At 43.3% G+C, this 22677-nt stretch overlaps 1 protein-coding gene across 1 annotated transcript; it reads left to right on the forward strand.

The window, feature by feature from the left end:
• The first annotated feature begins 1197 nt into the window (after positions 1-1197).
• nol12 (nucleolar protein 12) lies at positions 1198-20811 on the forward strand. The gene is made up of 6 exons (XM_048521609.2): positions 1198-1576; positions 2957-3062; positions 9667-9715; positions 11009-11148; positions 14134-14237; positions 19545-20811. The coding sequence occupies exons 1-6, from the start codon at positions 1305-1307 to the stop codon at positions 19699-19701; spliced, it is 828 nt and encodes a 275-aa protein (XP_048377566.1). The 5' UTR covers positions 1198-1304; the 3' UTR covers positions 19702-20811.
• Positions 20812-22677: the final 1866 nt, after the last annotated feature.

Here is a 22677-nt window from a genome sequence, read left to right on the forward strand (position 1 = left end):
TAAAGTTTTATATAGCAATGATTTTTTTTAAGAGGGCATTTAAGAGTCCACCATATTGCTGTGTCTCTGGAGTCACATGTAGGCCAAACCAAGTAAAGACGGCTGATTAAAGATTACACAGTGTGGAGCTGGAGGAACGCAGCAGCATCAGAGCACTAGGGAAGTTAACGTTTCGGGTCGGGAACCTTCTTCAGAAAACACAAGGTCAGATCCCACCATAGCCGCTGCCCAGGGGTAAAGACGAAAAACTTTGAGATGAACATTCTGGAGCTCAATTTTGAAGAATACAAGACCAGGCAGGCCATTATGCCTCATATACACAAACAAAAACAGAAATTGCTGAAAAAGCGCTGCAGGTCTGTGGAGAGGAAGTTAACGTTTTGGGTCCAGTGACCCTTCCTCAAACTAGTATGTCTCACTTGCCAGTTTTACTGGGTTTTGCTTCCAGGTGGCAGGATTTAAATTCAGATAATTCATGAAAATCTAGAATTCAAATCTCAATAATGCGAGCTGTCATCAATTGTCATAATAATGTATCTGGCTCACTTAAGTTCTTTAGGGAAGGAATTTCCCTAAAATTTCCGAAGGACCCAGATCCGAAACGTCAGTTCTCCTGCTCCTCTGATGCTGCCTAGTCTGCTGTGTTCATCCAGCTCTACACTGTGTTACCTCTGACTCTAGCATCGGTAGTTTTTACTATCTCTATCACAGATGGCAGATTTCCTTATCACTGTAACAATGTCTACCCTCAGTGGGACAAGAGTCAAGAGGGAGCAGGCAGGGTGATCCAGACCCTTCAACAACATGCCCAGACATTGATAACATCGGTGACAATAAAGCTTCTCCTGGACCGAATGACCAAATATGTTCAGAGATAATGGGAACTGCAGATGCTGGAGAATCCAAGATAATAAAATGTGAGGCTGGATGAACACAGCAGGCCCAGCAGCATCTCAGGAGCACAAAAGCTGACGTTTCTCCTCCCTAACCTGTTCTTCCTCTCACCCATCCCTTCCTCCCACCCCAAGCCGCACCTCCATTTCCTACCTACTAACCTCATCCCACCTCCTTGACCTGTCCGTCTTCCCTGGACTGACCTATCCCCTCCCTACCTCCCCACCTATACTCTCCTCTCCACCTATCTTCTTTACTCTCCATCTTCGGTCCGCCTCCCCCTCTCTCCCTATTTATTCCAGAACCCTCACCCCATCCCCCTCTCTGATGAAGGGTCCAGGCCCGAAACGTCAGCTTTTGTGCTCCTGAGATGCTGCTTGGCCTGCTGTGTTCATCCAGCCCCACATTTTATGACCAAATATGTTGACTGCCATCTGGACAGGGAATGTCTCCCTCAAATAGTGAGTGATCCTCGGATAACAGGACCGTCCCCACGGTCACCGAGGAAGCGGAACTTTTGTGAGGGAGGAGGCGGAGCCTGGGACTGTTGCGGCGGTTGCTCTTCGGCCGCGCGCACGAGTGGGAGCGAGAAAAGAATGAAGAAAGAGCGCGGGGCCGCCGGCTCAGGGTCAGGCCGAGAGCGGGGAAAGGAGGTCCTGGTGTTCAGCGAGGATGCGCGGAGGTGAGGGAACGGAGCTGGGGAGATGGCGGGGTCGGGGGAAGAGAGGGAGGGTCGAGGCATAGGAGTTTGGGGGGAGGGGAGATGACAGGAGGAAGGGGCAATGGTGGTGGGAGTCGGGGAGGAGGGATGGCTGGAGGTGGGGGTTGAGGGAGGGGGAGGGGAGGGGGAGGGGGCGGGGGCATGGCCATGGCCAAAGGGGGGGGGCAGCCGAGGGAGGGGGAGGGGCGAGGGATCGGGGCCGGGCGCGAGGGATCGGAGTGGGTGGCCGAGGGAGTGGTGGGGGGTGGCTGACGGAGGGGGCGAGGGATGGGAGTGGGAGGGGGCGGGGGATGGGAGTGGGAGGGGGAGGGGGCGGGGGATGGGAGGGGGAGGGGGCGGGGGATGGGAGGGGGAGGGGGCGGGGGATGGGAGTGGGAGGGGGCGGGAGGCAGGGTTGCCGAGGGAGGCGGGTGGACGCAGGGAGGGGTTGCGGCCCAGGGTGGGGGGGGGCTGCGGCCCAGGGTGGGGGGGGGCTGCCAAGGGAGGGGGTGTGGCGGCAGGGAGGTGGGTGTGGCAGGAAAAGGGGTCTGGCGGGGAGGGGGGTGTTGCCGAGGGGAGGGGTTTGCCGGTGGAGGGGGGGTTGCCGAGGGAGGGGTGTGGCGGGAAGCGGGGTGGTGCCGAGGGAGGGGTGTGGCGCCGAGGGAGGGGTGTGGCGGGGAGCGGGGTGGTGCCAAGGGAGGGGCTGTGGCGGGGGGTTGCCGAGGGAGGGGGGTGGCGGGGGGGGGGGGGGGGGGGTTGCCCAGGGTGGGGTGGTGGCAGAGAGGGTTGCCCAGGGTGGGGGGGTGGCGGAGAGGGGTGGGTTGCTGAGGGAGGGGGGGTGGCGGGGTTGCTGAGGGAGAGGTGGTGGCGGGGCTGGGGCGGTTGGTGGCAGGCCGGGGGGGGCGGTGGGGGGAGTGGTGGCCGAGGGGTGGCAGGTGGCCGACAGAGGTGGGGTGGTGGGGGTGGCCGAGGGAGGGTGTGTGGCGGGGGTGGGGACCGAGGGAGGTGGTGGAGGTGTAGAAGTGGGAGGGGTAGAGAGTTGAAGTGAATCGAGCAGTGCTGTTCAGTCAACATTAGATTTCCTGTGATCTTACCTAATGGCAAAGCAGCATCAAAAAGCTGAATCTTATTCAGTTCATACATAAAATGTGGATATTGCTGGCCTGGCATTTATTACCCATCTTTAACTCCCTGGATGGCTTGGCGAGGTTGATGATGAGCTGCCTTCTTGAACCACTGTTCTCCTTAAGCTGCAGTGACCCCTAAAAACCACCACAACCTCCTAGTTCACGTGACTTCCTGTGGGCTGTGGTCATTATGATTTTTATAAACCATTCTGTTTTTTCATGTTTTTTTTTTAAGGGAGTTTTTGACCGGCTTTCACAAGCGTAAGGTGGAGAGGAGGAAAAAGGCTTTGGAAGAAATTAAAGTTAAGCTGAAGGAAGAACAGAAACGAGTGAAAGAGGAGGTGGGAGTCGTGATTGACCCATTCATTTTGACAGATGATTACTCTAAAAGAGCAGCTTACATGAGCTTTTTAAATTTGTGGGATGTAGGCATTGCTGGTTGGCCAGCATTTATTTCCTGTCCCTAGGTGCTCTTGAAAAGGTGCTGGTGAGCTGTCTTCCTGAACCGTTGCAGTCCTACAGTTGCTGTAGTTGATCCACAAAGCCATAAGGGAGGGAATTTTGTTTTCTTTCCCCCATTTGATACAACTGAGTGGTTTGCTATACGGTCATTAAGAATCAACCAATTACCAAGACAGACTGGACTTGGGATGGAGATAAGGACTCATTTCTTCATCCAGACAGTGGTGAGCCTGTGGAATTCCTTACCACATTTTGATGCAAAAACATTGAATATATTCAAGAGGCAGTTAGATATAGCACTTGGGGTGAATGGGACCAAAGGTTATTGGAAGAAAGCTGAATGATCAGCCATGATTGTCATGAATGGTGAAGCAGGCTTGAAGAGCTGAATGGTCTCCTCCTCCTCCTCCTATCTTCTGTGTTTCTAAAGGGCATTAATAAACTAGATGGATTTTTATGACAGTCCATAATGGTTTTACATTCATCATTGGAATTTTAATTCCAAATTTTACTATATTGAAAATCTACTAACTGCTGTAGTGGAATTTGAATCCAGGTCCGCAGACCATGCAACAAACAACTACACCTCCCAGTCGCGAACTATTTCAAATCCCCCACCCTTCAGGTGACATGTCCATCCTCCTGCATTGCCACAATGACACCACCCAAAAGATGCAGGAACAGCATCTCATATTTTGCTTGGGAACCTTGCAGCCCAAGGGTATCAATGTGGACTTCACAAGCTTCAAAATCTCCCTTCCCCCGACCACATCCCAAAGCCAACCCAGCTAGCTCCTGCCTCCCTAACCATTCCACCCACCTCAAGCCCCATCCCCATCTCCTACCCACTAACCTCACCCTACCTCCTCGACCTGTCCGTCCTCCCTGTACTGATCTATCCCCTCCCTAACTCCCCACCTACATTCACCTTCACTGGCTCTAACCCCGCCTCTTTGACCTGTCTGTCTCCTCTCACCCTGTCTTCTTTATCCATCTTCTATGGGCCTCCCTCGTCTCTCTATTTATTTCAGAATCCCCTTTCCCTCTCCCATTTCTGAAGAAGGGTCTCAACCCAAAATGGGTGGCATTGTTGTGGCACTGCAGGATGCCCATGATGGACATGTCATCTAAGGAATGGGAGGGGGAGTTGAAATGGTTCGTGACTGGGAAGTGCAGTTGTTTACTGCGAACCAAGCATAGGTGTTCTGCAGAGCAGTACCCAAGCCTCCGCTTGATTTCCCCAATGTAGAGGAAGCCACACTGGGTACAGTGGATGCAGTATACCACATTGGCAGATGTGCAGGTGAACATCTGTTTGATGTGGAAAGTCATCTTGGGGCCTGGGATGAGGGTGAGGGAGGAGGTGTGAGGGCAAGTGTAGCACTTCCTGCTGTTGCAGGGGAAAGTGCCGGGTGTGGTGGGGTTGGAGGGGAGTGGGGGGCGAAACATCAGCTTTCGTACTCCTAAGACGCTGCTTGGCCTGCTGTGTTCATCCAGCTCCACACTTTGTTATCTCGGATTCTCCAGCATCTGCAGTTCCCATTATCTCTGGGTCTAGGATATTCTGTCTGGGCTGCAGAGGAACTCGGAGTGGGAGAGGAAAGATCCAGTTGCTGTGGTCCATATACCAACAATGCAGGTAGAACAAGGGAAACAGTATCATCGAGGAAACATGAGCAGCCATGGACTAAATGAAAAGCAGAACCGAAAAAAGCGATAATCTCCAAATAACTACCTGAGTCATGAGGAAATTGGCACAGGGTCAACAAAATTAAAAAGTTCACACATGACTCAAAGATTGAAGTGGGAGAAATGGGTTTGAAGGCATGAATTATTTGACACCAGTACTGGGGAAGAAGGAATCCGTTCTGGTGGGATGGTCCCACCTGAATCATGTTGGGAATCAGAATCCTGGTAAATTGCATTACTAGGGATGTAGACAGAACTGTAGGTTCAATTGCATGGAAAGTACAAAGATCAAAGGTGAAAAAGAAGGTAGGATCACAGATTAGTGATAGGATGATTGTTACAAGAAAATAGAGGAAAGGGACCGAATGTGTGAATGTCAAATTACACCAAGGAAGCATACAAACGTAGAGGAATTTGATCATAGAATGACCTTAAAGACTTTGTATCTTGATGCCTGAATGACTTGGAATAAAGTAGACAAACTGATGGCACAATTCGAGGTGAATGAATGTGATCTAATAGCTGTTATGGAAACATGATTACAAAGAAATCAGTACTGTGAACTTAACGTTCAGGGATATTGGACATTTTGGAAAGATTAAAGGGATGGAAGAGGTGGTGGGGTAGCACTGTTAGTAAGATGGAATGAGGACAATTGTGAGAGCCATAGAGTCCTATAGCACGGAGGCAGGTCCTTCAGCCCAAACTGGTCTATGCCGACCAAAATGTCCATCCACTCTAACCCCATTTCCCTGCACTTGGCCCATATCCTTATAAACATTTCCTGTCCGTGTACTCTCCAAATGCCTTTTAAATGTTGTTAATGTACCCACCTCAACCACTTCCGCTGGCAATTCGTTCCATATGTGTACCACCCTCTGTGTAAAAAAAGTTGTCCCTCAGGTTCCAATGTGTTCTTTCCCCTCTTAGCTTAAACTGATGCCCTCTAGTCCTCAATTCCACATCCCTGGGAAAAAGACTGAGTGCATTCACCATAAACATGTCTCTCATGATCTTATACGCTTCAATAACATACACCCTCAGTCTCCTTTGCTCTAAAGAAAAACGTCCTAGCTTGTTCAACCTCTCCCTATAACTGAGCTCCTTGAGTCCTGGCAAAATCCTTGCAGACTTCTTCTGCACTCTTTCTAATTTAATAAAATCCTTCCTATAGCAAGGTGACCAAAACTGAACACAATACTCCAAGTGCAGCTTCACCAATGTTCTGTACAACGGCAACATAACTTCCCAACTTCTATATTCCGTGCCATGTCTGATGAACACCTATGTGCCAGATGCCTTCTTCAGTGCCTTGTCTAACTGTGAACTCTTGCCTGAACTCTGAGGTTCTTCTGTTTCACTACACTCCTGAAGGCCCTACCATTCACCATGAAACTCCTACCTTGATTTGACTTTCCAAAATGCATCACCTCACACTTATCTGTATTAAACTTCATTTGGCATTTCTTGGTCCACTTCCCCAGCTGATCAAGATGCTGGTGCAATTCCTGATAACCTTCCTCACTGTCCATGATACCACCTGGAGACATTCTAGTCTTGGATGATGTAGAGCTCATTTGGACCATAGGATTATAAAATCCCTACAGTGCGGAAAGAAGCTTTCTGGCCCATCAAATCCACACTGACCCTCCAACAGCATCCCACCCAGATCTAGTTCCCAGTCCTTCCCTGTAACCCTGCATTTACTGTGGACAGTCCACCTAATCTGTACATCCCTGAACACCCCGTGGCAATTTAGCATGGCTGATCCAGCTGATTTGTCATCTTTCTGCTGTGGGAGGAACCTGGAACAGTCGGAAGAAACTGGAGCACTCAGTGGAAACTCGCGCAGACTTAGGGAGAATGTACCAACATGGTCTGGGTGGGATGCTCTTTGACGAGTTAGTATGGACTTGATGGGCTGAGAGGCCTGCTTCCACACTGTCGGGTCACGTGATTCTATGATTCAAAAGTCAGTCATATACCCAAAGACTGTGATAAGTCTAGAATCTGGCAAAAATGAAAGCGAGAAAGTAAACTGAGGACAAACTAGTTAAGAATATAAAATCTGACAAGAGCTTCTTTAAGTATGTAAAGAGAAAGGTCAAAGTGAACATAGACCTCTTAGAAAATGAATCTGGGGTGATGGTTATAGAACATAGAACATTACAGCGCAGTTATGGGGAACAATGGAATCAGTCTTCACGGTGGAAGATACTTCAAACAATCGATTGATACTAAAGAATATGGGGAAGGAATTTAGTGACATCACCTTCACTAGAGAAGTAGTAACAGACAATCTCTAAAGGAGCTGAAGGTATCTAAAACCACTGGGCCTTGTGCCTTATATACTAGAATCCTAAAAGAGGTGGCTATATGGTGTGTGTACATGGTGGATGTATTCGTTGTAATTTTTAAAACATCTTTACATTCTGGAAAGTATCAGAGGATTGGAAAACTGACAATGTGACACATCTATTCAAAAAGGGAAGGAAGCAAAAAGCAGGTAACTGTAGGTCAATTAGCCTGAAATCTATCTTTGGAAAAGTATTGGAATCGACTATTGGGGATATAGTAGCAAAATATTTGGAAAATCACAGTCTAATCAAGCAGAGTCAATATTGGTTCATAAAAGGGAGATCAAGCCTAATTAATTAGCATTTTCAAGTCTCACCCAGAGTGGATTGAGGGGAACCAGTAGATGTGTTGAATTTGGATTCCCAAAAAGGTATTTGACAAGGTATTTCTCAAAAAGTTTGTCATAAGGTAAGAACTCATGGTGTTGCAGCTATTAATAGAGAATTGGCTAACGTACAGGAAAAAGTGAATGGGGTAAGGGGTTCCTTTTAAGGTTGGCAATCAATGACCAGTGGGCTTACACAGGGATCAGTGCTAGGTCCGGAACTGTTTATAATATGTTAATGACTTGGAAGAAAGAAGCAAACGCACTGTAGCAAGATTTGCAGAAGACGCAAAAATAAGTGAAAAGGTATGTTGTGAGGGAAATATTGTTAAGTTAATTAATTGGGTCAGAAGTTGGCAAACTGAGTATAACGGGGAAAAAGCTTGGGAGAACAGCATTATTTAAATATTGAGAAAAACTGCAACACAAAGGTAGTTGGGGGTACTTGTGCATGAAACAGAGAAAGCTAGCACACTGGTGTAGCAGGTGATCAAGCTAAGGCAATGTTGGTGCTTATTTCACAGAGGTTGGAGCAGAAGAGTAGGAATGTCTTACTGTTACTTTACAAGGTCCTGGTGAGACCATATCCAGAGTGCTGTCAGCAGTTTTGGTCACCTTTATTTAAGAAAGCAGTTTAGAGAAGGTTCACTTGGATGATTCCCATTATAGAGGGATTGTCTTATGAACAACAGCTAGACAAGTTCGGACTTTACACGTTGGGATTTAGAAGAGAAGTGATCTTTATTGACACATGTAGGGTTCTTCGGGGATTGGCAGGGTAAATGCTGAGCGAATGTTCCTCCTCATGGAAGAATCTAAGACCAGAGGGCATAATCTCAGAATAAAGGGACACCAATTTAAGAATGAGAAGAGGTGCTTCTCTCAGCGAGTTGAGAGTTCTTGGACGTCCTCCCACAGAGTCGTTGAGAATATTTAAGGCTGAGAAATATTCTTTATCCTTAGGGCATCAAGGGTTATGTAGAAAAGACGGGCAAGTGAATAAGAGGAATGTTGAATTAGCCATGATCCTTTTGAATGGAGCTGAATAGCTATTCCTATTTCTTACCGTTGTATGATCAATGCAAACAGCTTCCAGTAGGCTCCAAAGAGTGTTCTCTTAATTCTTCTTACTGAAATTCCGATCTCCGAACTTTGAGTAAGTTGATAATGGGAGAATAGGTAGCGAGCAATCAAACCTCTGTCCTGTAGCTTTGGCAGCCACAATCATTCTGACAAAAACGCAGTTCAAAATCAGTGCAGACTTTGGTCTCTGTTTCTGTTTTTCTTTTGCAACATTTTCTTTGTTAGATTGGTTAACACTCTGAGGCCTCATTATCCAGTCATCTGCCATCTGTTTGAGTGTAATGCATCTCTGGAACAGGAAAACCCACAGCATTCTCTGAACAAGAATCAACCTTCAATTAACTTCCAAACCTGTTTGTCCTTTATTTTTAAAAGCAAGCTGCTGCTCACAGCTAAAAGGTCACGTTCAGTTCTCAGCTCACGGTACACAACTCCAAACCAAAAATGAAAAAAAAATAATAAAGGTCTCAACTGGACCCACGGTTTGGTCAAAGAGATAAGTTTTAAAGTGTTTCTTGAAGGAGAAAAGTAAGATTACTTAGTCTTAAGAAGGACTTACAAAGCAAAAACGGGCTATTTGCCTCAAGAGATCTACTCTGATGCTAAGGTTCCACATGAATCTCTGCTCACCCTCTACCTAAATCCCATCTTTCTATTGCTTTCTTCCTTGTGTTTATCTTGCTTCATCTTAAATGTACCTGTGCTTGTTGCCTCAACCCCTCAATGTAGTTGTGGTGGTGGAGTTCCGTGTTGAACCAATTTCTGAGTACAGACGTTTCCTCTAAATTTCCTATTAGATTTGTTAATGACTATGTTATATTAATGATTCTGAGTCCTGGTCTGCCTCACATGCAGGTTTATTCAGCGAGAATAGCAGCATGGGCAAGCTATTTTACTGAGGGAGGGAATTTGAGAATTTGCTGCCTTGGCAGTTGAAGACATGACTTCTATCGGTGAATTGCTGAAAATTGAGCATGCACTATTAAATAATGCTAATTTTCTAACCTGTACTCTTTACTGACTTGCAGAGACACAAGGAATATGTGAAGATGTTCAAGGAGAGACAAGAAGCTTTAGGTAACTTTGATCTACTAGCGTGATTGAGCTGGTTTCAAGCTCAGCTTTCCAGTTTTTGTTGAGTTATGTAGTTAAGGAACGACTGTTCCTGAGATATTGGTTTTTAAGAAAGTGTCTCAGAACATGTAATCTATAAACACAAGTAGTTAACTCTAGCATTGACCTGCTATGATGGCTTAGCAGTGGAGCCTGGAGCAGCCTAGACCAGTGAAACAAAGTCTTGTTCAACAGCAGTGAAGGATGGGCAACAAACGCTGATGCCAGTGACATCCACATCCCATAAAAAGAGTAAAGAGAACTTCCTGTTTCTTGATTTTCAATGTCTAACTGTTTTTCAAGAAAACCTCAAATTTTCTTTTGAAAAAAACAATACCAGAATTAGGATTACATTCTGCCCTTTGAATTTTGTCTGCCACTTGATAAAATCTTTACTGGTCTGTCTGTGACTTTCAGTCTACTTTTTTGCTTGTCCCCCACAATCCTCAATTTCCTCTTTAGACCAGATATCTGCTCACGCATCCAGCCTCCACTGTTCCACAGACTAATGATCCTCTGAGAGATACTTTGAAAAAAACTTTAGGGGTAATCGTAAAGCTTTAAACTTTGTCCTCTAGTTCCATTCTCCCCAATAAGGCAAAACATCCTTTCAGGATCTGTATATTTCAAAAAGATCAGATGAGGCGGGAGTGACTGCCTTTGATATCAAGGCAAGATTTGACTGACTGTGGCTTCAAGGAGCCCTAGCAAAACTGGAGTCATTATTAACTGGGAATATCTTTCTGCTTGTTTGGATGCGTGATACAAAGGAGGATGATCATGGTTGTTGGAGGTCAGTACTCTTTTTTTCTAGAACACCTCTGCAGGAATTCCTCAGGAGCAGTCCTAGGTCCTGCCATCTTCAGCTGTTTCATCAATGATCTTTCCTCTGTCATAAGAACAGAATTGGGGATGTTCACTGATGACTGCACAGCATCCATCACCATTTGTGTTTCTTCAGGTGCCAAAGCAATCTATATCCAAATGCAGCAAGACCTGGACCTGGACATCTTTTCCTCCTGTCCACACATCAGTCCTTCCACTGTCAATTTTAAGGTGGTGAAAGGTACTTAAGTAATTGCAAGTTATCAGCACTATAGTTCCTTTCATGGCCTTGTAGTTTCCATTTAAAGCCAATTTAGCACTTTTGTACAACCTGTCTGCATACCTTGAATCTCGCTGCAATGTGGAAGGCAATGTGGTCTTCCTTGGCTAGTATGCTGCAAGATGATTGTATTGTTTCTCATTTACTTACAGAGGAAGCTGATGAATTGGATCAAATGACAGCATCCAAAACGGAATCCATTCAGTACGACCATCCAAACCACACTGTCACTGTAACAACGGTTAGCAGTTTAGATTTGACTGCTGCCAATTTGTACCTTGGTGCAAACCAGGTGAGTTAGAGTTGAAGTTTAAATACAGGACTACTGCATAGGATATGGCACAAAAACAAGGCATTTGGCCCATGATCATACCATGTGCTCCTGTTGAGCCTTCTCCCATTCCCCTATTTAGAATCTCTACAGTATTTAAACAGGCCATGCAGTCAGTTGAGTCTACACTGACCATCCAAAGAGCATCTTACCCAGAACCAACCCCTATTCTATCCCTGTAAGCATGCGTTCCCCATGGCTAACATACCTAACCTGTGTATCCCTGGACAATATGGGTAATTTAGCATGGCCAGTTCACTGCACATCTTTGGATTATGGGAGGAATCCCACACAGGCATGGAGAAAATGCACAAACTCAACAGACACTTGCCTGAGGGTGGAATCCAAGCTGGGTCCCTGGCACTGTGAGGCAGCAGTGCTAACCATTGACCCACCGTGTTGTCCTCTATTCACTTCATCAATTGTCTAGTTTCTCCTGAGTACGTTAATTCCGTTTCACTTTGGCCAATCTCTCTGGTAACGAGTTTCACATTCTCACCATTTATTGGGTTAAATTTCTTCTGAATCCCCTATTGGATTTCCTCGTGTCTGTCATATGTTGATCACCTCTAATTATACTCTTCCCCACAAGAGGAAACATTCGCTTTGTACCTGCTTCAAATGTTTTCATAATTTTAAAGATCTGTAAGGTCACATCTCAGCCTTTTTATTTCCAAGTGAGAAAAGATCTAGCCTGTCAATCCTTTCCAGATCTGGATACCGTTGCATTTCTTGTGTTGCCCTCTCCTGTGCCTCAGATATCATTTTTGTAATATGATGAACAAAATTGCAGGCATTACTTTAATTGTTGTCAAACCAGGGTTTCATACAGGTTGAGCATGACTTTCCTTTATTTTAAAATCCTGCTCCTCTTTAAGTAAAGCATTATACTCAGTTGGTGGTTTTTATATTGGTCTTGCTAACCTGTGGTGCATCTTTTAGTGGTTGAAGTATTTACATTTGATAAGTACCAGGTAGAAATGTCATTAAGCTGTGGAGTACATTGTCTACAAGAAGTTACTAACTTCTTAAAAACTGTTGTTTAAGCTTTTAGGACAATGGAAATCCTTCATTTGATAGAATAGATCACAGAATCCCTAAGGGCAGCAGGGTGGCATAGTAGTTAGCAATGCTGCCTCACAACACCAGGAACCTAGGTTCAATTTCAGCCTCGGGCAACTGTCTGTGTGGAGTTTGCACATGCTCCACTTGTCTGCATGGATTTCCTTCGGCTGCTCTGGTTTCCTTCCACAGTCCAAAGATGTGCAGGGTAGGTGGATTGGCCATGCTAAATTGCCTGCAGTGCTCAGAGATGTGTAGATTAGGTGGGTTATAGGGGGATGGGTCTGGGTGGGATGTTCTAAGGTTCGGTGTGGACTTGTTGGGCCGAAGGGTCTGTTTCCACACTGTAGGGATTCTGATTCTAATTCTAATTCTAAAGTGTGGAAACAGGCCCTTCGGCCCAACAAATCCACACTGACCCTCAGAGCATCCCACCCAGACCAATCCCCCTATAACCCACCTAACCTACACATCCCTGAACACTACAGGCATTTTAGCATGGCCAATCCACCTAACCTGCACGTTTTTAGAGTGTGGGAGGAAATTGGAGCACCTGGAGGAAACCCACGCAGTCGCCCAAGGGTGGAATTGTACCTGGGTCCCTCACACTGTGCTAACCACTGAGCCACCATGCTGCCCCAAAAAGTGGATAAAGTTTATGTCATCAGTTCTGATGAAGAGTATCCTGCCTAAGCATCAAAATGTTACAACCTGTTACTAGAAGTACTGACTTGATGGTATTGTTTCTGATTGCAGTTTTTTTCACTTCTTTCACCTAGGTTGTCTACTGAGTGCAACCAATGGCAGAGACCTTGTAGGCCATTGTTCCATAATGCTGTAGCTGTTTTAGATGTTTGGTTTGGAGAGCTGGGGAGTGCTTTCTATTTATAGGGCTCTGATACATTATTCAGGAAATACAAGCAAAGTGCCCAGGACATTTTACTTAGTGGAAATCCATTGTAGACGAAGATTTAACACTGATGTTTAAATTTTAAGCTTAACACCGTAAACACTGTGGGTGTCATTATTTTGAATGTTAAAATCAGCACATTGACTTACCCCTCAGATGTATTTTTAAAATCCTAAGGCACTGTTTTGCGAGAGTAGCTGAGTAGCTCCCCCCTTGTTCTGGTCACCAGTGCTTATCTGTCAACTAATATCAGTTGTTCATTTGTCTCATTCTTTCTTGAGGCATCTTATTGTGCCCAAATTGCTTGCTGTGTTTCCTTACATTACTACAGTGTCAGCATTTGAAAAGTGGCCATAAGGCACCTTGGAATGCCATGAGTAAATTTTAAAACAATGTGCTACATAAGCGCAAGCTCTTCCAGATGTCAATGAGAAATTTTCTGGATGCATGATGAATTTTGCAGTAGGAACGTCAATTTAACTGATGTTTTTGCAGCAATGATTTGCTTTTATACAGCACCTTTAACATAATGAAATATCCCATGGCACATGACAGAAACATTACTTAAACGATGAAGTCAAAAGTTTGACACCAAACAACATAGAGTTAATTGGGCAGGTGATCAAAAGTTTGGCCAAAGACATTGCTTTGCTCCTTTAAGAAGTTTCTCAAAAGCAATGTTGAAGCGTGGGAGATTTAAGAATGGGATCCCAGGGCTGAAGGCTCACCTCTTCTTAACAATGTCCTGTGTGAACAAGGTTTTGGTTGCTTGATCTCTCACAGCTGCATTCTTTCTATCTGAAGTAGAGCCAATCTCAAAAGCAGCTTTGCTCCATTTTTGCTGTTAAAGCACAAAATTGAAGACTTTGCACTGAATGCTGGATTTTATGATTTGTGTCTCAGTGCTACCTTTGATAGATTTTACTCTCATGTTACCAAATAGGCTTTTTTTTTGTTATTGTTTATCTTTGAAGCCTGAAGTCATTGAGGGAGAAGAGACGGTGAAGAGAGATGATCTGAACATGAAAAGAGACAAGCCTGTACCAAGGAAAGGAGCTGAACCCATAATGTCTGCAAAGTAGGTGGAATATTTCAGGACCTGATCCTTCATTGGGTCCAAAGCAGAAGAAAGGTCAGACTATGTCAAAGATAAAAATGGTAAAGTGTGGAAAAAGGCAAAGTCCTCCACAAGGTTAGTAGGGATCTGACCCATAACGGTTCATCAGAAAAGCTAGCAAATAACTATACTGCCAAATCTTCAAATATCCAAGAGTACAAAATCAATACATTCCTCCCCATTGATCAAAATAAAATTGATTGAAAAAAATTGATGCTTTAAAATGTAAGGCACACGTTAAAAATGAAGTTTAAAACATTGACAGTCATTGAAAGCTTAATTGATTTGGATGAAAGAAAGTTAGAAGGCCAAAAAAGAAGAAGAAATGTGAAAAAAAATTCTTTTGGGTAATATAAAGCTAGTGCCTACAAAAGTTAAGAAAGAAGAAAAGCTAGAATCAAGACCCTCTTTGTAAAGAAAAATGAGTCGAAACATGGGATGAAGGTATAGTAGAACCATGAAATATTTCATTTTGTTCCTCAAAAATGCTGGTGGAAGTGTCAGTAAAGTTGTTTTAGTGGAGGTTATGGAACATACAATCAACGTAACTATAGAACCTTGTGAAGCAAGAATTTGTTCTTTGAAAATTAACTGAATTTTGGAAGATTGATTGGGCTGAGGTGGGGTTGGGATGGTATTGCTAATATTGAAGGAAAGTGCCTTTTATAACGCTGCAATGTCAGAAAACCTGCAGACTGGATGGTTAAATGGTAAATGGACAATAACAGATATAAATACGAACTGAATGGAAAGAAGAGTAAAGAATTGAGAGGTATTGCAGGCCATTAAATCAATTCTTACTCCAGGTACTTTGTCCTGAAGGGGTATTAGTGACCATGGACTTGTGTATAGGCTCATGATTGTGCTTGTATGCAATGTCCTGCAGAGGTTTGTTATTGATTGCTGTTGATCGCTGACCAAGAGTTTCTTTCCCCTTTCATCTTGGCTTCAGTGTGTTACATGTACTATAAGTTGAAACTCAAACCTGTTTGGCTACATTATGAATGCACATTTCTTGGTCAAGTCTTGAGATGGTTCCTGAAACTGGAACTGCTGGCTCAGAGGCAGAGATGTGCCATAAGTTATCTGACAGCAAATTATTTAAAACTGCTAGAAAAAGAAAGCACAGAGGTTTAGTTCTCAGGGTATAGAATTGAAAAGTAGTGAAATTATGTTAGTTGGATTGATGTAAGATGATGGGGTGCTTATGGTATGATGAGGGACCAGTTCCAACGCAATACTGAAGAATTAGAAGATTCAACAAATCTTACTGTTAATGTACTTGCTACTTAATAAATTAATGCATGGATGAATAGGGAAAGACACTTTTCTCTTAGTTGGGGATCATGGAAAAAAGTTAGGAAGAATTTCTTTTTGGATTGTTGGAATTTGATAAATATTTATAGAATCTTAGAATGGTTACAGCACAGAGGAGACCATTTAGCCTGTCAACCACATTGGCAGCTCTCTGCGAGAATAATTCAGATATTTCCATTGCTCCTTTTCTTTTCTTGTAAATCTCCAATTTTTATTTTTAAATCTTCAAGTGCATATTCAATTCTCTTTTGAAAGTCACGATTGAAACTGCCATCACCACACTCAGACATTATGGATTCCTGGCTATGGTTATCTCTTTTTTTGCCAGTCACCTTAAATCTGTAACTTGACATTGCCAACCCTCCTGCCGATATAAACGGTTATTACTTAAACCTTTCATGAATATGAATGCCTCTACTTAATTTCCCCTTAACGTTATGGACTGTTAACGGATTAATAATTTGAGCAAAACAATACTGTGCCTACTTCAATAGCAAACTGCTGTGAATGCTGAATATTTGAAATAAAAAGCATAAAATAGTTGCAGATACTCTACAGAGTTCTGACAAGTGAGTACCGTTCTACATAGAACATAGAACAATACAGCGCGGAACAGGCCCTTCGGTCCTCGATGTTGCACCGACCTGTGAACTAGTCTAAGCCCCTCCCCCTACACTATCCCATCATTATCCATATCCTTATCTAAGGACTGTTTAAATGCCTCTAATGTGGCTGAGTTAACTGCATTGGCAGGCAGGGCGTTCTACGCCCTTACCACTCTCTGAGTAAAGAACCTGCCTCTGAAATCTGTCTTAAATCTATCACCCCAAAATTTGTAGCCCCCTCATACAAGCTGACGCCATCATCCGAGGAAAAAGACTCTCACTGTCCACCAAGTCTAATCCTCTGATCATCTTGTATGTCTCTATTAAATCCCCTCTTAGCCTCCTTCTCTCCAATGAGAACAGGCCCAAGTCCCTCAGCCTTTCCTCATAGGGCCTTTGCTCCAGACCAGGCAACATCCTGGTAAATCTCCTCTGCACCCTTTCCAATGCTTCCACATCCTTCCTGTAATGGGGTGACCAGAACAGCACGCAATATTCCAAATGAGGCCACACTAGCGTTTTGTACAGCATGACATCACGGCTCCAGAACTCAATCCCTCTACCAATAAAACCTAACACACCGTAAGCCTTCTTAACAGCACTATCAACCTGGGTGGCAACTTTCAGGGATCTATGTACATGGGCACCAAGATCCCTCTGCACATCCACACTACCAAGAATCTTTCCATTGACCCGGTATTCTGCCTTCCTGTTATTCTTCCCAAAGTGAATCACCTCACATTTATCCGTATTAAACTGCATTTGCCACCTTTCAGACCAATTCTGCAGTTCATCCAAGTCTCCCTGCAACCTGCAACATTCTTCCACACTGTCCACCACTCCACCGTTCTGTCTGCGGACACTGGCTAATTTAAATATGTTTATCATTTTCTCTTTTTATTGTACTTCCTATTCCCCTTAACATTTCAGTGCAGTCTGTAATTCAGTGTGTTTTATTGTACTTTTTAAAAGTTTGTGATTTGAATTAAGCAGTGTGAATAGTGGAGAACAATAGTAATTCAGTTGTCATAATTGAAACTAATTAATTTTTGTTGGATTTATTTAGCTCCAATCAAGGTCTTTTGTATTCTCGCTGGCCATTGGAGAGGCCCCAGAGGACTGGCGAGTAGCTAATGGTGTTCCTGCATTCAAGAAGGGAAATAGAGATAATCTTGAAACTACAGACCAGTGAATCTCTCATTGGTGGTTAGGAAGCTGTTGGAGAGAATTCTTAAGAATAGAATTTACACACATTTGGAAAAGCATGCCCTAATTAGGGACAGTAAGCCTGGCTTTGTACAGGGCAGGTCATGTCTTACTAACTTGATGGAACTTTTTGAGGAGGTGACAACGGTGATCGATGACGGTAGAGCAGTGAATGTTATTTACATGGATTTTAGTAATGCTTTCAACAAGGTCCCTCATGGTAGGCTGATCCAGAAGATGAAGATGCATGGGAACCATGATGACTTGGCCATGTGGATTCAGGATTGGCTTGCCAGAGGATATTAGTGGAAGGGTGTTTTTCAGGCTGGAGGTCTGTGACTAGTGGTATTCCGCAGGGATCTGATTTGTGACTTTGTGATATATAAAATGACTTGGATGAAAATGTAGATGGGTGGGTTAGTAAGTTTGCAAACAATACAAGGATTGGAGGAGTTTTGGATAGTGTAGGAGGTTGTCAAAGGATACAGTGGGATATAGATCAGTTGCAATTGTGGGTGGAGAAATGGCAGATGGCGTCTAATCTGGGTAAGTGTGAAGTGTTGCATTTTGGGAGATCAAATATTAAGGAAAAGTGTATACTTAATGGCACGACTCTGAATGGCATTGAAATATGGAAGGACTTTGGGGATCAAGTCCATGGCTCGCTGAAATTAGCCACGCAAGTAGGTAAGGTGGTAAAGAAAACGAATGACATGTTTGCCTTTATTGGTCAAGAATTGAGTACCAGAGTCAGGATGTCATGTTGCAGTTTTATAAGACCTTGGTCAGGTTACATTTAGATTATCGCATTCAATTTTGCTCGTCACATTACTGGAAGGATATGGAGGCTTTGGAGAGGGTGCTGAAGAGATTTACCACGATACTAAATAAAAACTGAAAGAACTGCAGATGCTGTAAATTAGGAACAAAAACAGAAGTTGCTGAAAAAGCTCAGCAGATCTGGTGGCATCTGTGAAGAAGAAATTAGAGTTAACGTTTCTGAGAAGAGGTCAGAACTGGTTCTGTGGAAGGGTCACTAGACCCAAAATGTTAACTCTGAATTTTTTCTTTACAAATGCTGCCAGACCTGCTGAGCATTTCCAGCAACTTCTGTTTTTTTTTTAAACCAGAATACTACCTGGATTAGACAGTATGAGCTATAAGGAGAGACTAGAAAAACTCCGGTTGTTTTCTCTGGAGGTTGAGAGGAGTCTTGATAGAAATTCAGTGGAGATGTGAGGAGCAAGTTTTTTTCACACCGAGTGGAAGGAGACTGGAACGCACTGTGGGGTGGTGGTGGAGGTAGATACGATAGGGGCGTTTAAGGGACTTTCAGATAAGTGCATGAATATGCAAGAAATGAAGGGATGTGAACGACTGGCAGGCAGAAGGGATTAGTTTCACATGGCATCATATTTGGCACAACATCATGGGCTGAAAGGCCCATTCCTGGGCTGTACCGTTCCAAGTTCCATGTTCAGATGGTTCATTGTGGCACTTAATGATGCTGATGCCTGGATTTAGTCCCTGTATGACCTGAGGTTCTTGGGGCCTATCTCTTTGACTTTTTTCTTTCAATCTTTAATGTGTTACTACCAAGGTCAGCACTTGTTGCCCATCTCTTCGAACTGTGTGGCTTGCCAGGGTGTTGCAGACGACAGTTAAGAGACAACCATATTGCTGTGAATCTGGAATCCTATGTAGACCAGACTGGTTAGGCACAACAGATATCCCTCTATAAAGGGTATTAGTGATCCACATGGATTTTTATGATAATTTATAATAGTCACCTTTCCCGATCCAAGATTTAGAATTCCAGATGTACTCATTGAATATAAAATCCACCAGCTGCCACAGTGTGTTTGGAATGCTTGTCCCCAGAGCATTAACTTGGGGCCCCCCGGATTATTGGTGTACTGACGTCATCGCTACATCACCGTCTCTCATCTTACTCTGTGCCAATATTGTGGCATAATTAAGTCTTGAATAGGAACTTTAAAACACTGAGGGCATTGTGCGGAAAGAGTTAACATTTTTGCGTTATGATAAGCAGGGCGCATTTCAAGCTCTTAGTCTAATAGATTGACGCATCCTGACAGCATCTTGGAGTCTGATGCTTATGTTCCTCTCTGTTTTCCAGAATTTCTTCACTGACATCTGCCTTACATTCAAGTGTGAAAAATCAAAAAGGAAAGAAATGGAAAAGTTCACATGAACAGGTCAAAAAACCCCCGAAAGGCAAGACCACAAAATCACAGAGAAGAAAACGGACGGGAAAACCAGTGGGGGAGTGGTAATTCACAGATATGCCAGTCACTGAGCCTTTACTATCCTATGAATAAAGAGTCACTTTGTGATGTTACTATTAGAACTGAGTAACCAACAATCCTAGATCTCTCACTATAGAGATGCACTGTTGCTGGATGTTGATAGTGATGGGCCATGTTTGGACATCACCAGGTCATTGTACTTCATGTGAAGATACTTAAGTCACAATAGCATTTTTTAGGAATAATCTGGGACACATGGTAGCACATACTGAAAGATTTTGTTTTAGGAACCTTTTGCTTCTTCGAAGGGACCGTTGCAACTGATGATCATATTTGTGGAGCTCGTTTGTTCTTCAAGCTGCAAAAGTCTTCAATGCATTGCATCACTCTTTATTTTCCACCTTATAGGTCTGGATACTGTCATATGTGTGAAGTCTTACTGCAATTTATTATCTCTTATAGAAAAGTTACATAACAAAAAGTCTTCAGTGGCAAAGGTCATTTGAACCAACTAGCCTGATCTGTCCCAAATTACAGATTTTCTCATGTGAACTGCACCTTACTTCTCTCACCACTGCCTGTAAGTCCTCAAATACACCTAGTGCCCTGAAGTAATAAGTAGTCCTGTTAATAATACTACCCCTGGAGCTTTCAATTTCGTTTTCTCAACGTACATTGATCCAGCCTACTTTTAAAGACACCTCTTGAATCTGAAACTCACAGTCCATCCTTGTGTGACAATGAGTTGATATCTATTCCCTTATTCTTGATTATTTGCATCCTTGGCCTGTCTCTTGTCATGCAAGTTTCATTGCTTACTTTGATATGACCTGTGTGATGTAGTACTTTAAGTTATTAGGTAAACATTCCCTGTTATTTGTCAACATCTTTATTACTTCTGCAGAAAAGTAATGAGGTTCTTCTGTATGACCATTATATCTCATAGTGTGTGCCTGACATCTGATTCTGCTGAGTTCTCCATGTCAGTTTTGAAAACTTTGAAGTTTCATAGTGGAGCAGCAGTAATGTATATTCTCTTTCACTATATTACTGCAGATTTGAGAAAGTGGCATGTAGAAAGTGGAGTTTTTCAGAATCATCTTTAATAAATATAAATCTTCCCATTTGATATCCTGATAGAGATTTACTGTGGTTGCTATTTATTTCATATCATAAATAGAAAAATTACAGATACTGTGCAATTGTTTTTTTGCTGTGGGTAATGTTTTATTGAATTACATGTGAAAAAATGTTCAACGGTACCAGTGTGGTTCTGATTCTTTAAATTCCTACATTTTTTTTGAATATTGAACTTCTTTTGGGATGAGTGAGATCACACAACTTTTATTGAATCATTTCCCTGCTAATTCTACCGAATACTGTTGTTAAGCTTTTCTAAGTCCAGCTTAGTTAGTTGTAAAGGTTAGTTATATATCTGAATGCCAATTTTACCTGCAGGTTTTGATATTGGGTACCATAGAACCATAGAGTCATACAGCAATGGAGCAGACCCTTCGGACCAACCAGTCCATGCCAAACGTAATCCCAAACTAAACTAGATACCTGCCTACTCCTAGCCCATATCCCTCCAAACCTTTTCCTGTTCATGTACTTATCCAAATGTCTTTTAAACATTGTAATTGTACCCGCATCCACCACTTCCTCAAGAAGTTCATTCCACATGCAAACCATTCTCTGTAAAAAAAAAAATTGCCTCATGTCTTTAAGATTAGAGAGGGATCTTGATCAAATGGGTCAATCAGCTGAAAAATGGAAGACAGACTTCAGTCTGGATAAATGAGAGATATTGCATTTTGGTTCAACAAACAGGTAGGGCCTCGGGTAGTGTTGTAGAACAGAGGGACCTTGGGGTGCTGGTGTATAATTCTTTGAAGTTTGCACCACATATAGACAGGGTGGTTAAAAAGGCATTTAGCACACTTGCCTTCATTGCTCACACCTTTGAGCATAGGAGTTGTGAAGTCATGTCGAGCTTGCACAGGATGTTGGTGAAGCTCCTTCTGGAATGCTGTGTCCGGTTCTAGTCGCCGGTCGCTGAGTTATAGCAAGGATATTATCAAGCTAGAAAGGATTCAGAAAAGATTTACCAGGATGTTGCTGGGTATGGAAAGTTTGAGTTATAAAGAAGGGCTGGATTGGCTGGGAATTTCTGCACTGGAGCATAGGAGGTTGAGAAGTGATAGAAGTTTATAAAATAATGAGAATTAACAGTAACTGTCGTCCCCAGGATGAGGGATTTCAAGACCATTTTTAAGGTGAGAGGAGACAGATTTAATAAGACATAACAGGCAAAATATGACAGAGTTAGTGAGCATGCAGGCAGACACTGAAGTGGTACGCCATTGTTATAGCAATTGTAAAAATTTTAATGCAACCTACTTTGGATCTTGCGGTATTTCTTCAGGAAGGTCATAAAGATAGGTGTTGTAGATTTCAGTGTAAAAAACAAATAGACTATAAGCACTGTCCTCATAAACTTCTCAGCTCTGCAGTGCTCAGGCACAGTAATCATATCTACAAACTCAGGATCCATTTCATGCCTGGAGGAAAAGGTCTAGTTGTCAATTTTTAAAAAATTGGTCTCCTGTCCCACTCAAGATGGCAACATAAATCCAGATATGCTGTAGTACTGAGGTAGTTCAACAAGGCCCAGTTTACCCTCCGTTAGAGATAAAAGGTTCCATGTCACAATTTGAAGAAGAAAGAAAAAGGGAGTTTGACTTGGTGGCTTGGTTAACATTAATCTTATAACCAACATTCAAAACAAAATAATAATTTCATAGTTACAGAGATAGTAGGAACTGCTGATGCTGGAGAATCTGAGATAACACGGTGTGAAGCTGGATGAACACAGCAGACCAAGCAGCATCAGAGGAGCAGGAAAGCTTGACATTTTGGGTCGGGACCCTTCAGAAATGTTCGTGTCTTCTGAAGAAGGGTCCCGATCCAAAACGTCAAGCTTTCCTGCTCCTCTGCTGCTTG

The sequence above is a fragment of the Stegostoma tigrinum genome, chromosome 38 (genome assembly GCF_030684315.1).
Source record: "Stegostoma tigrinum isolate sSteTig4 chromosome 38, sSteTig4.hap1, whole genome shotgun sequence".
Lineage (NCBI taxonomy): Eukaryota > Metazoa > Chordata > Chondrichthyes > Orectolobiformes > Stegostomatidae > Stegostoma > Stegostoma tigrinum.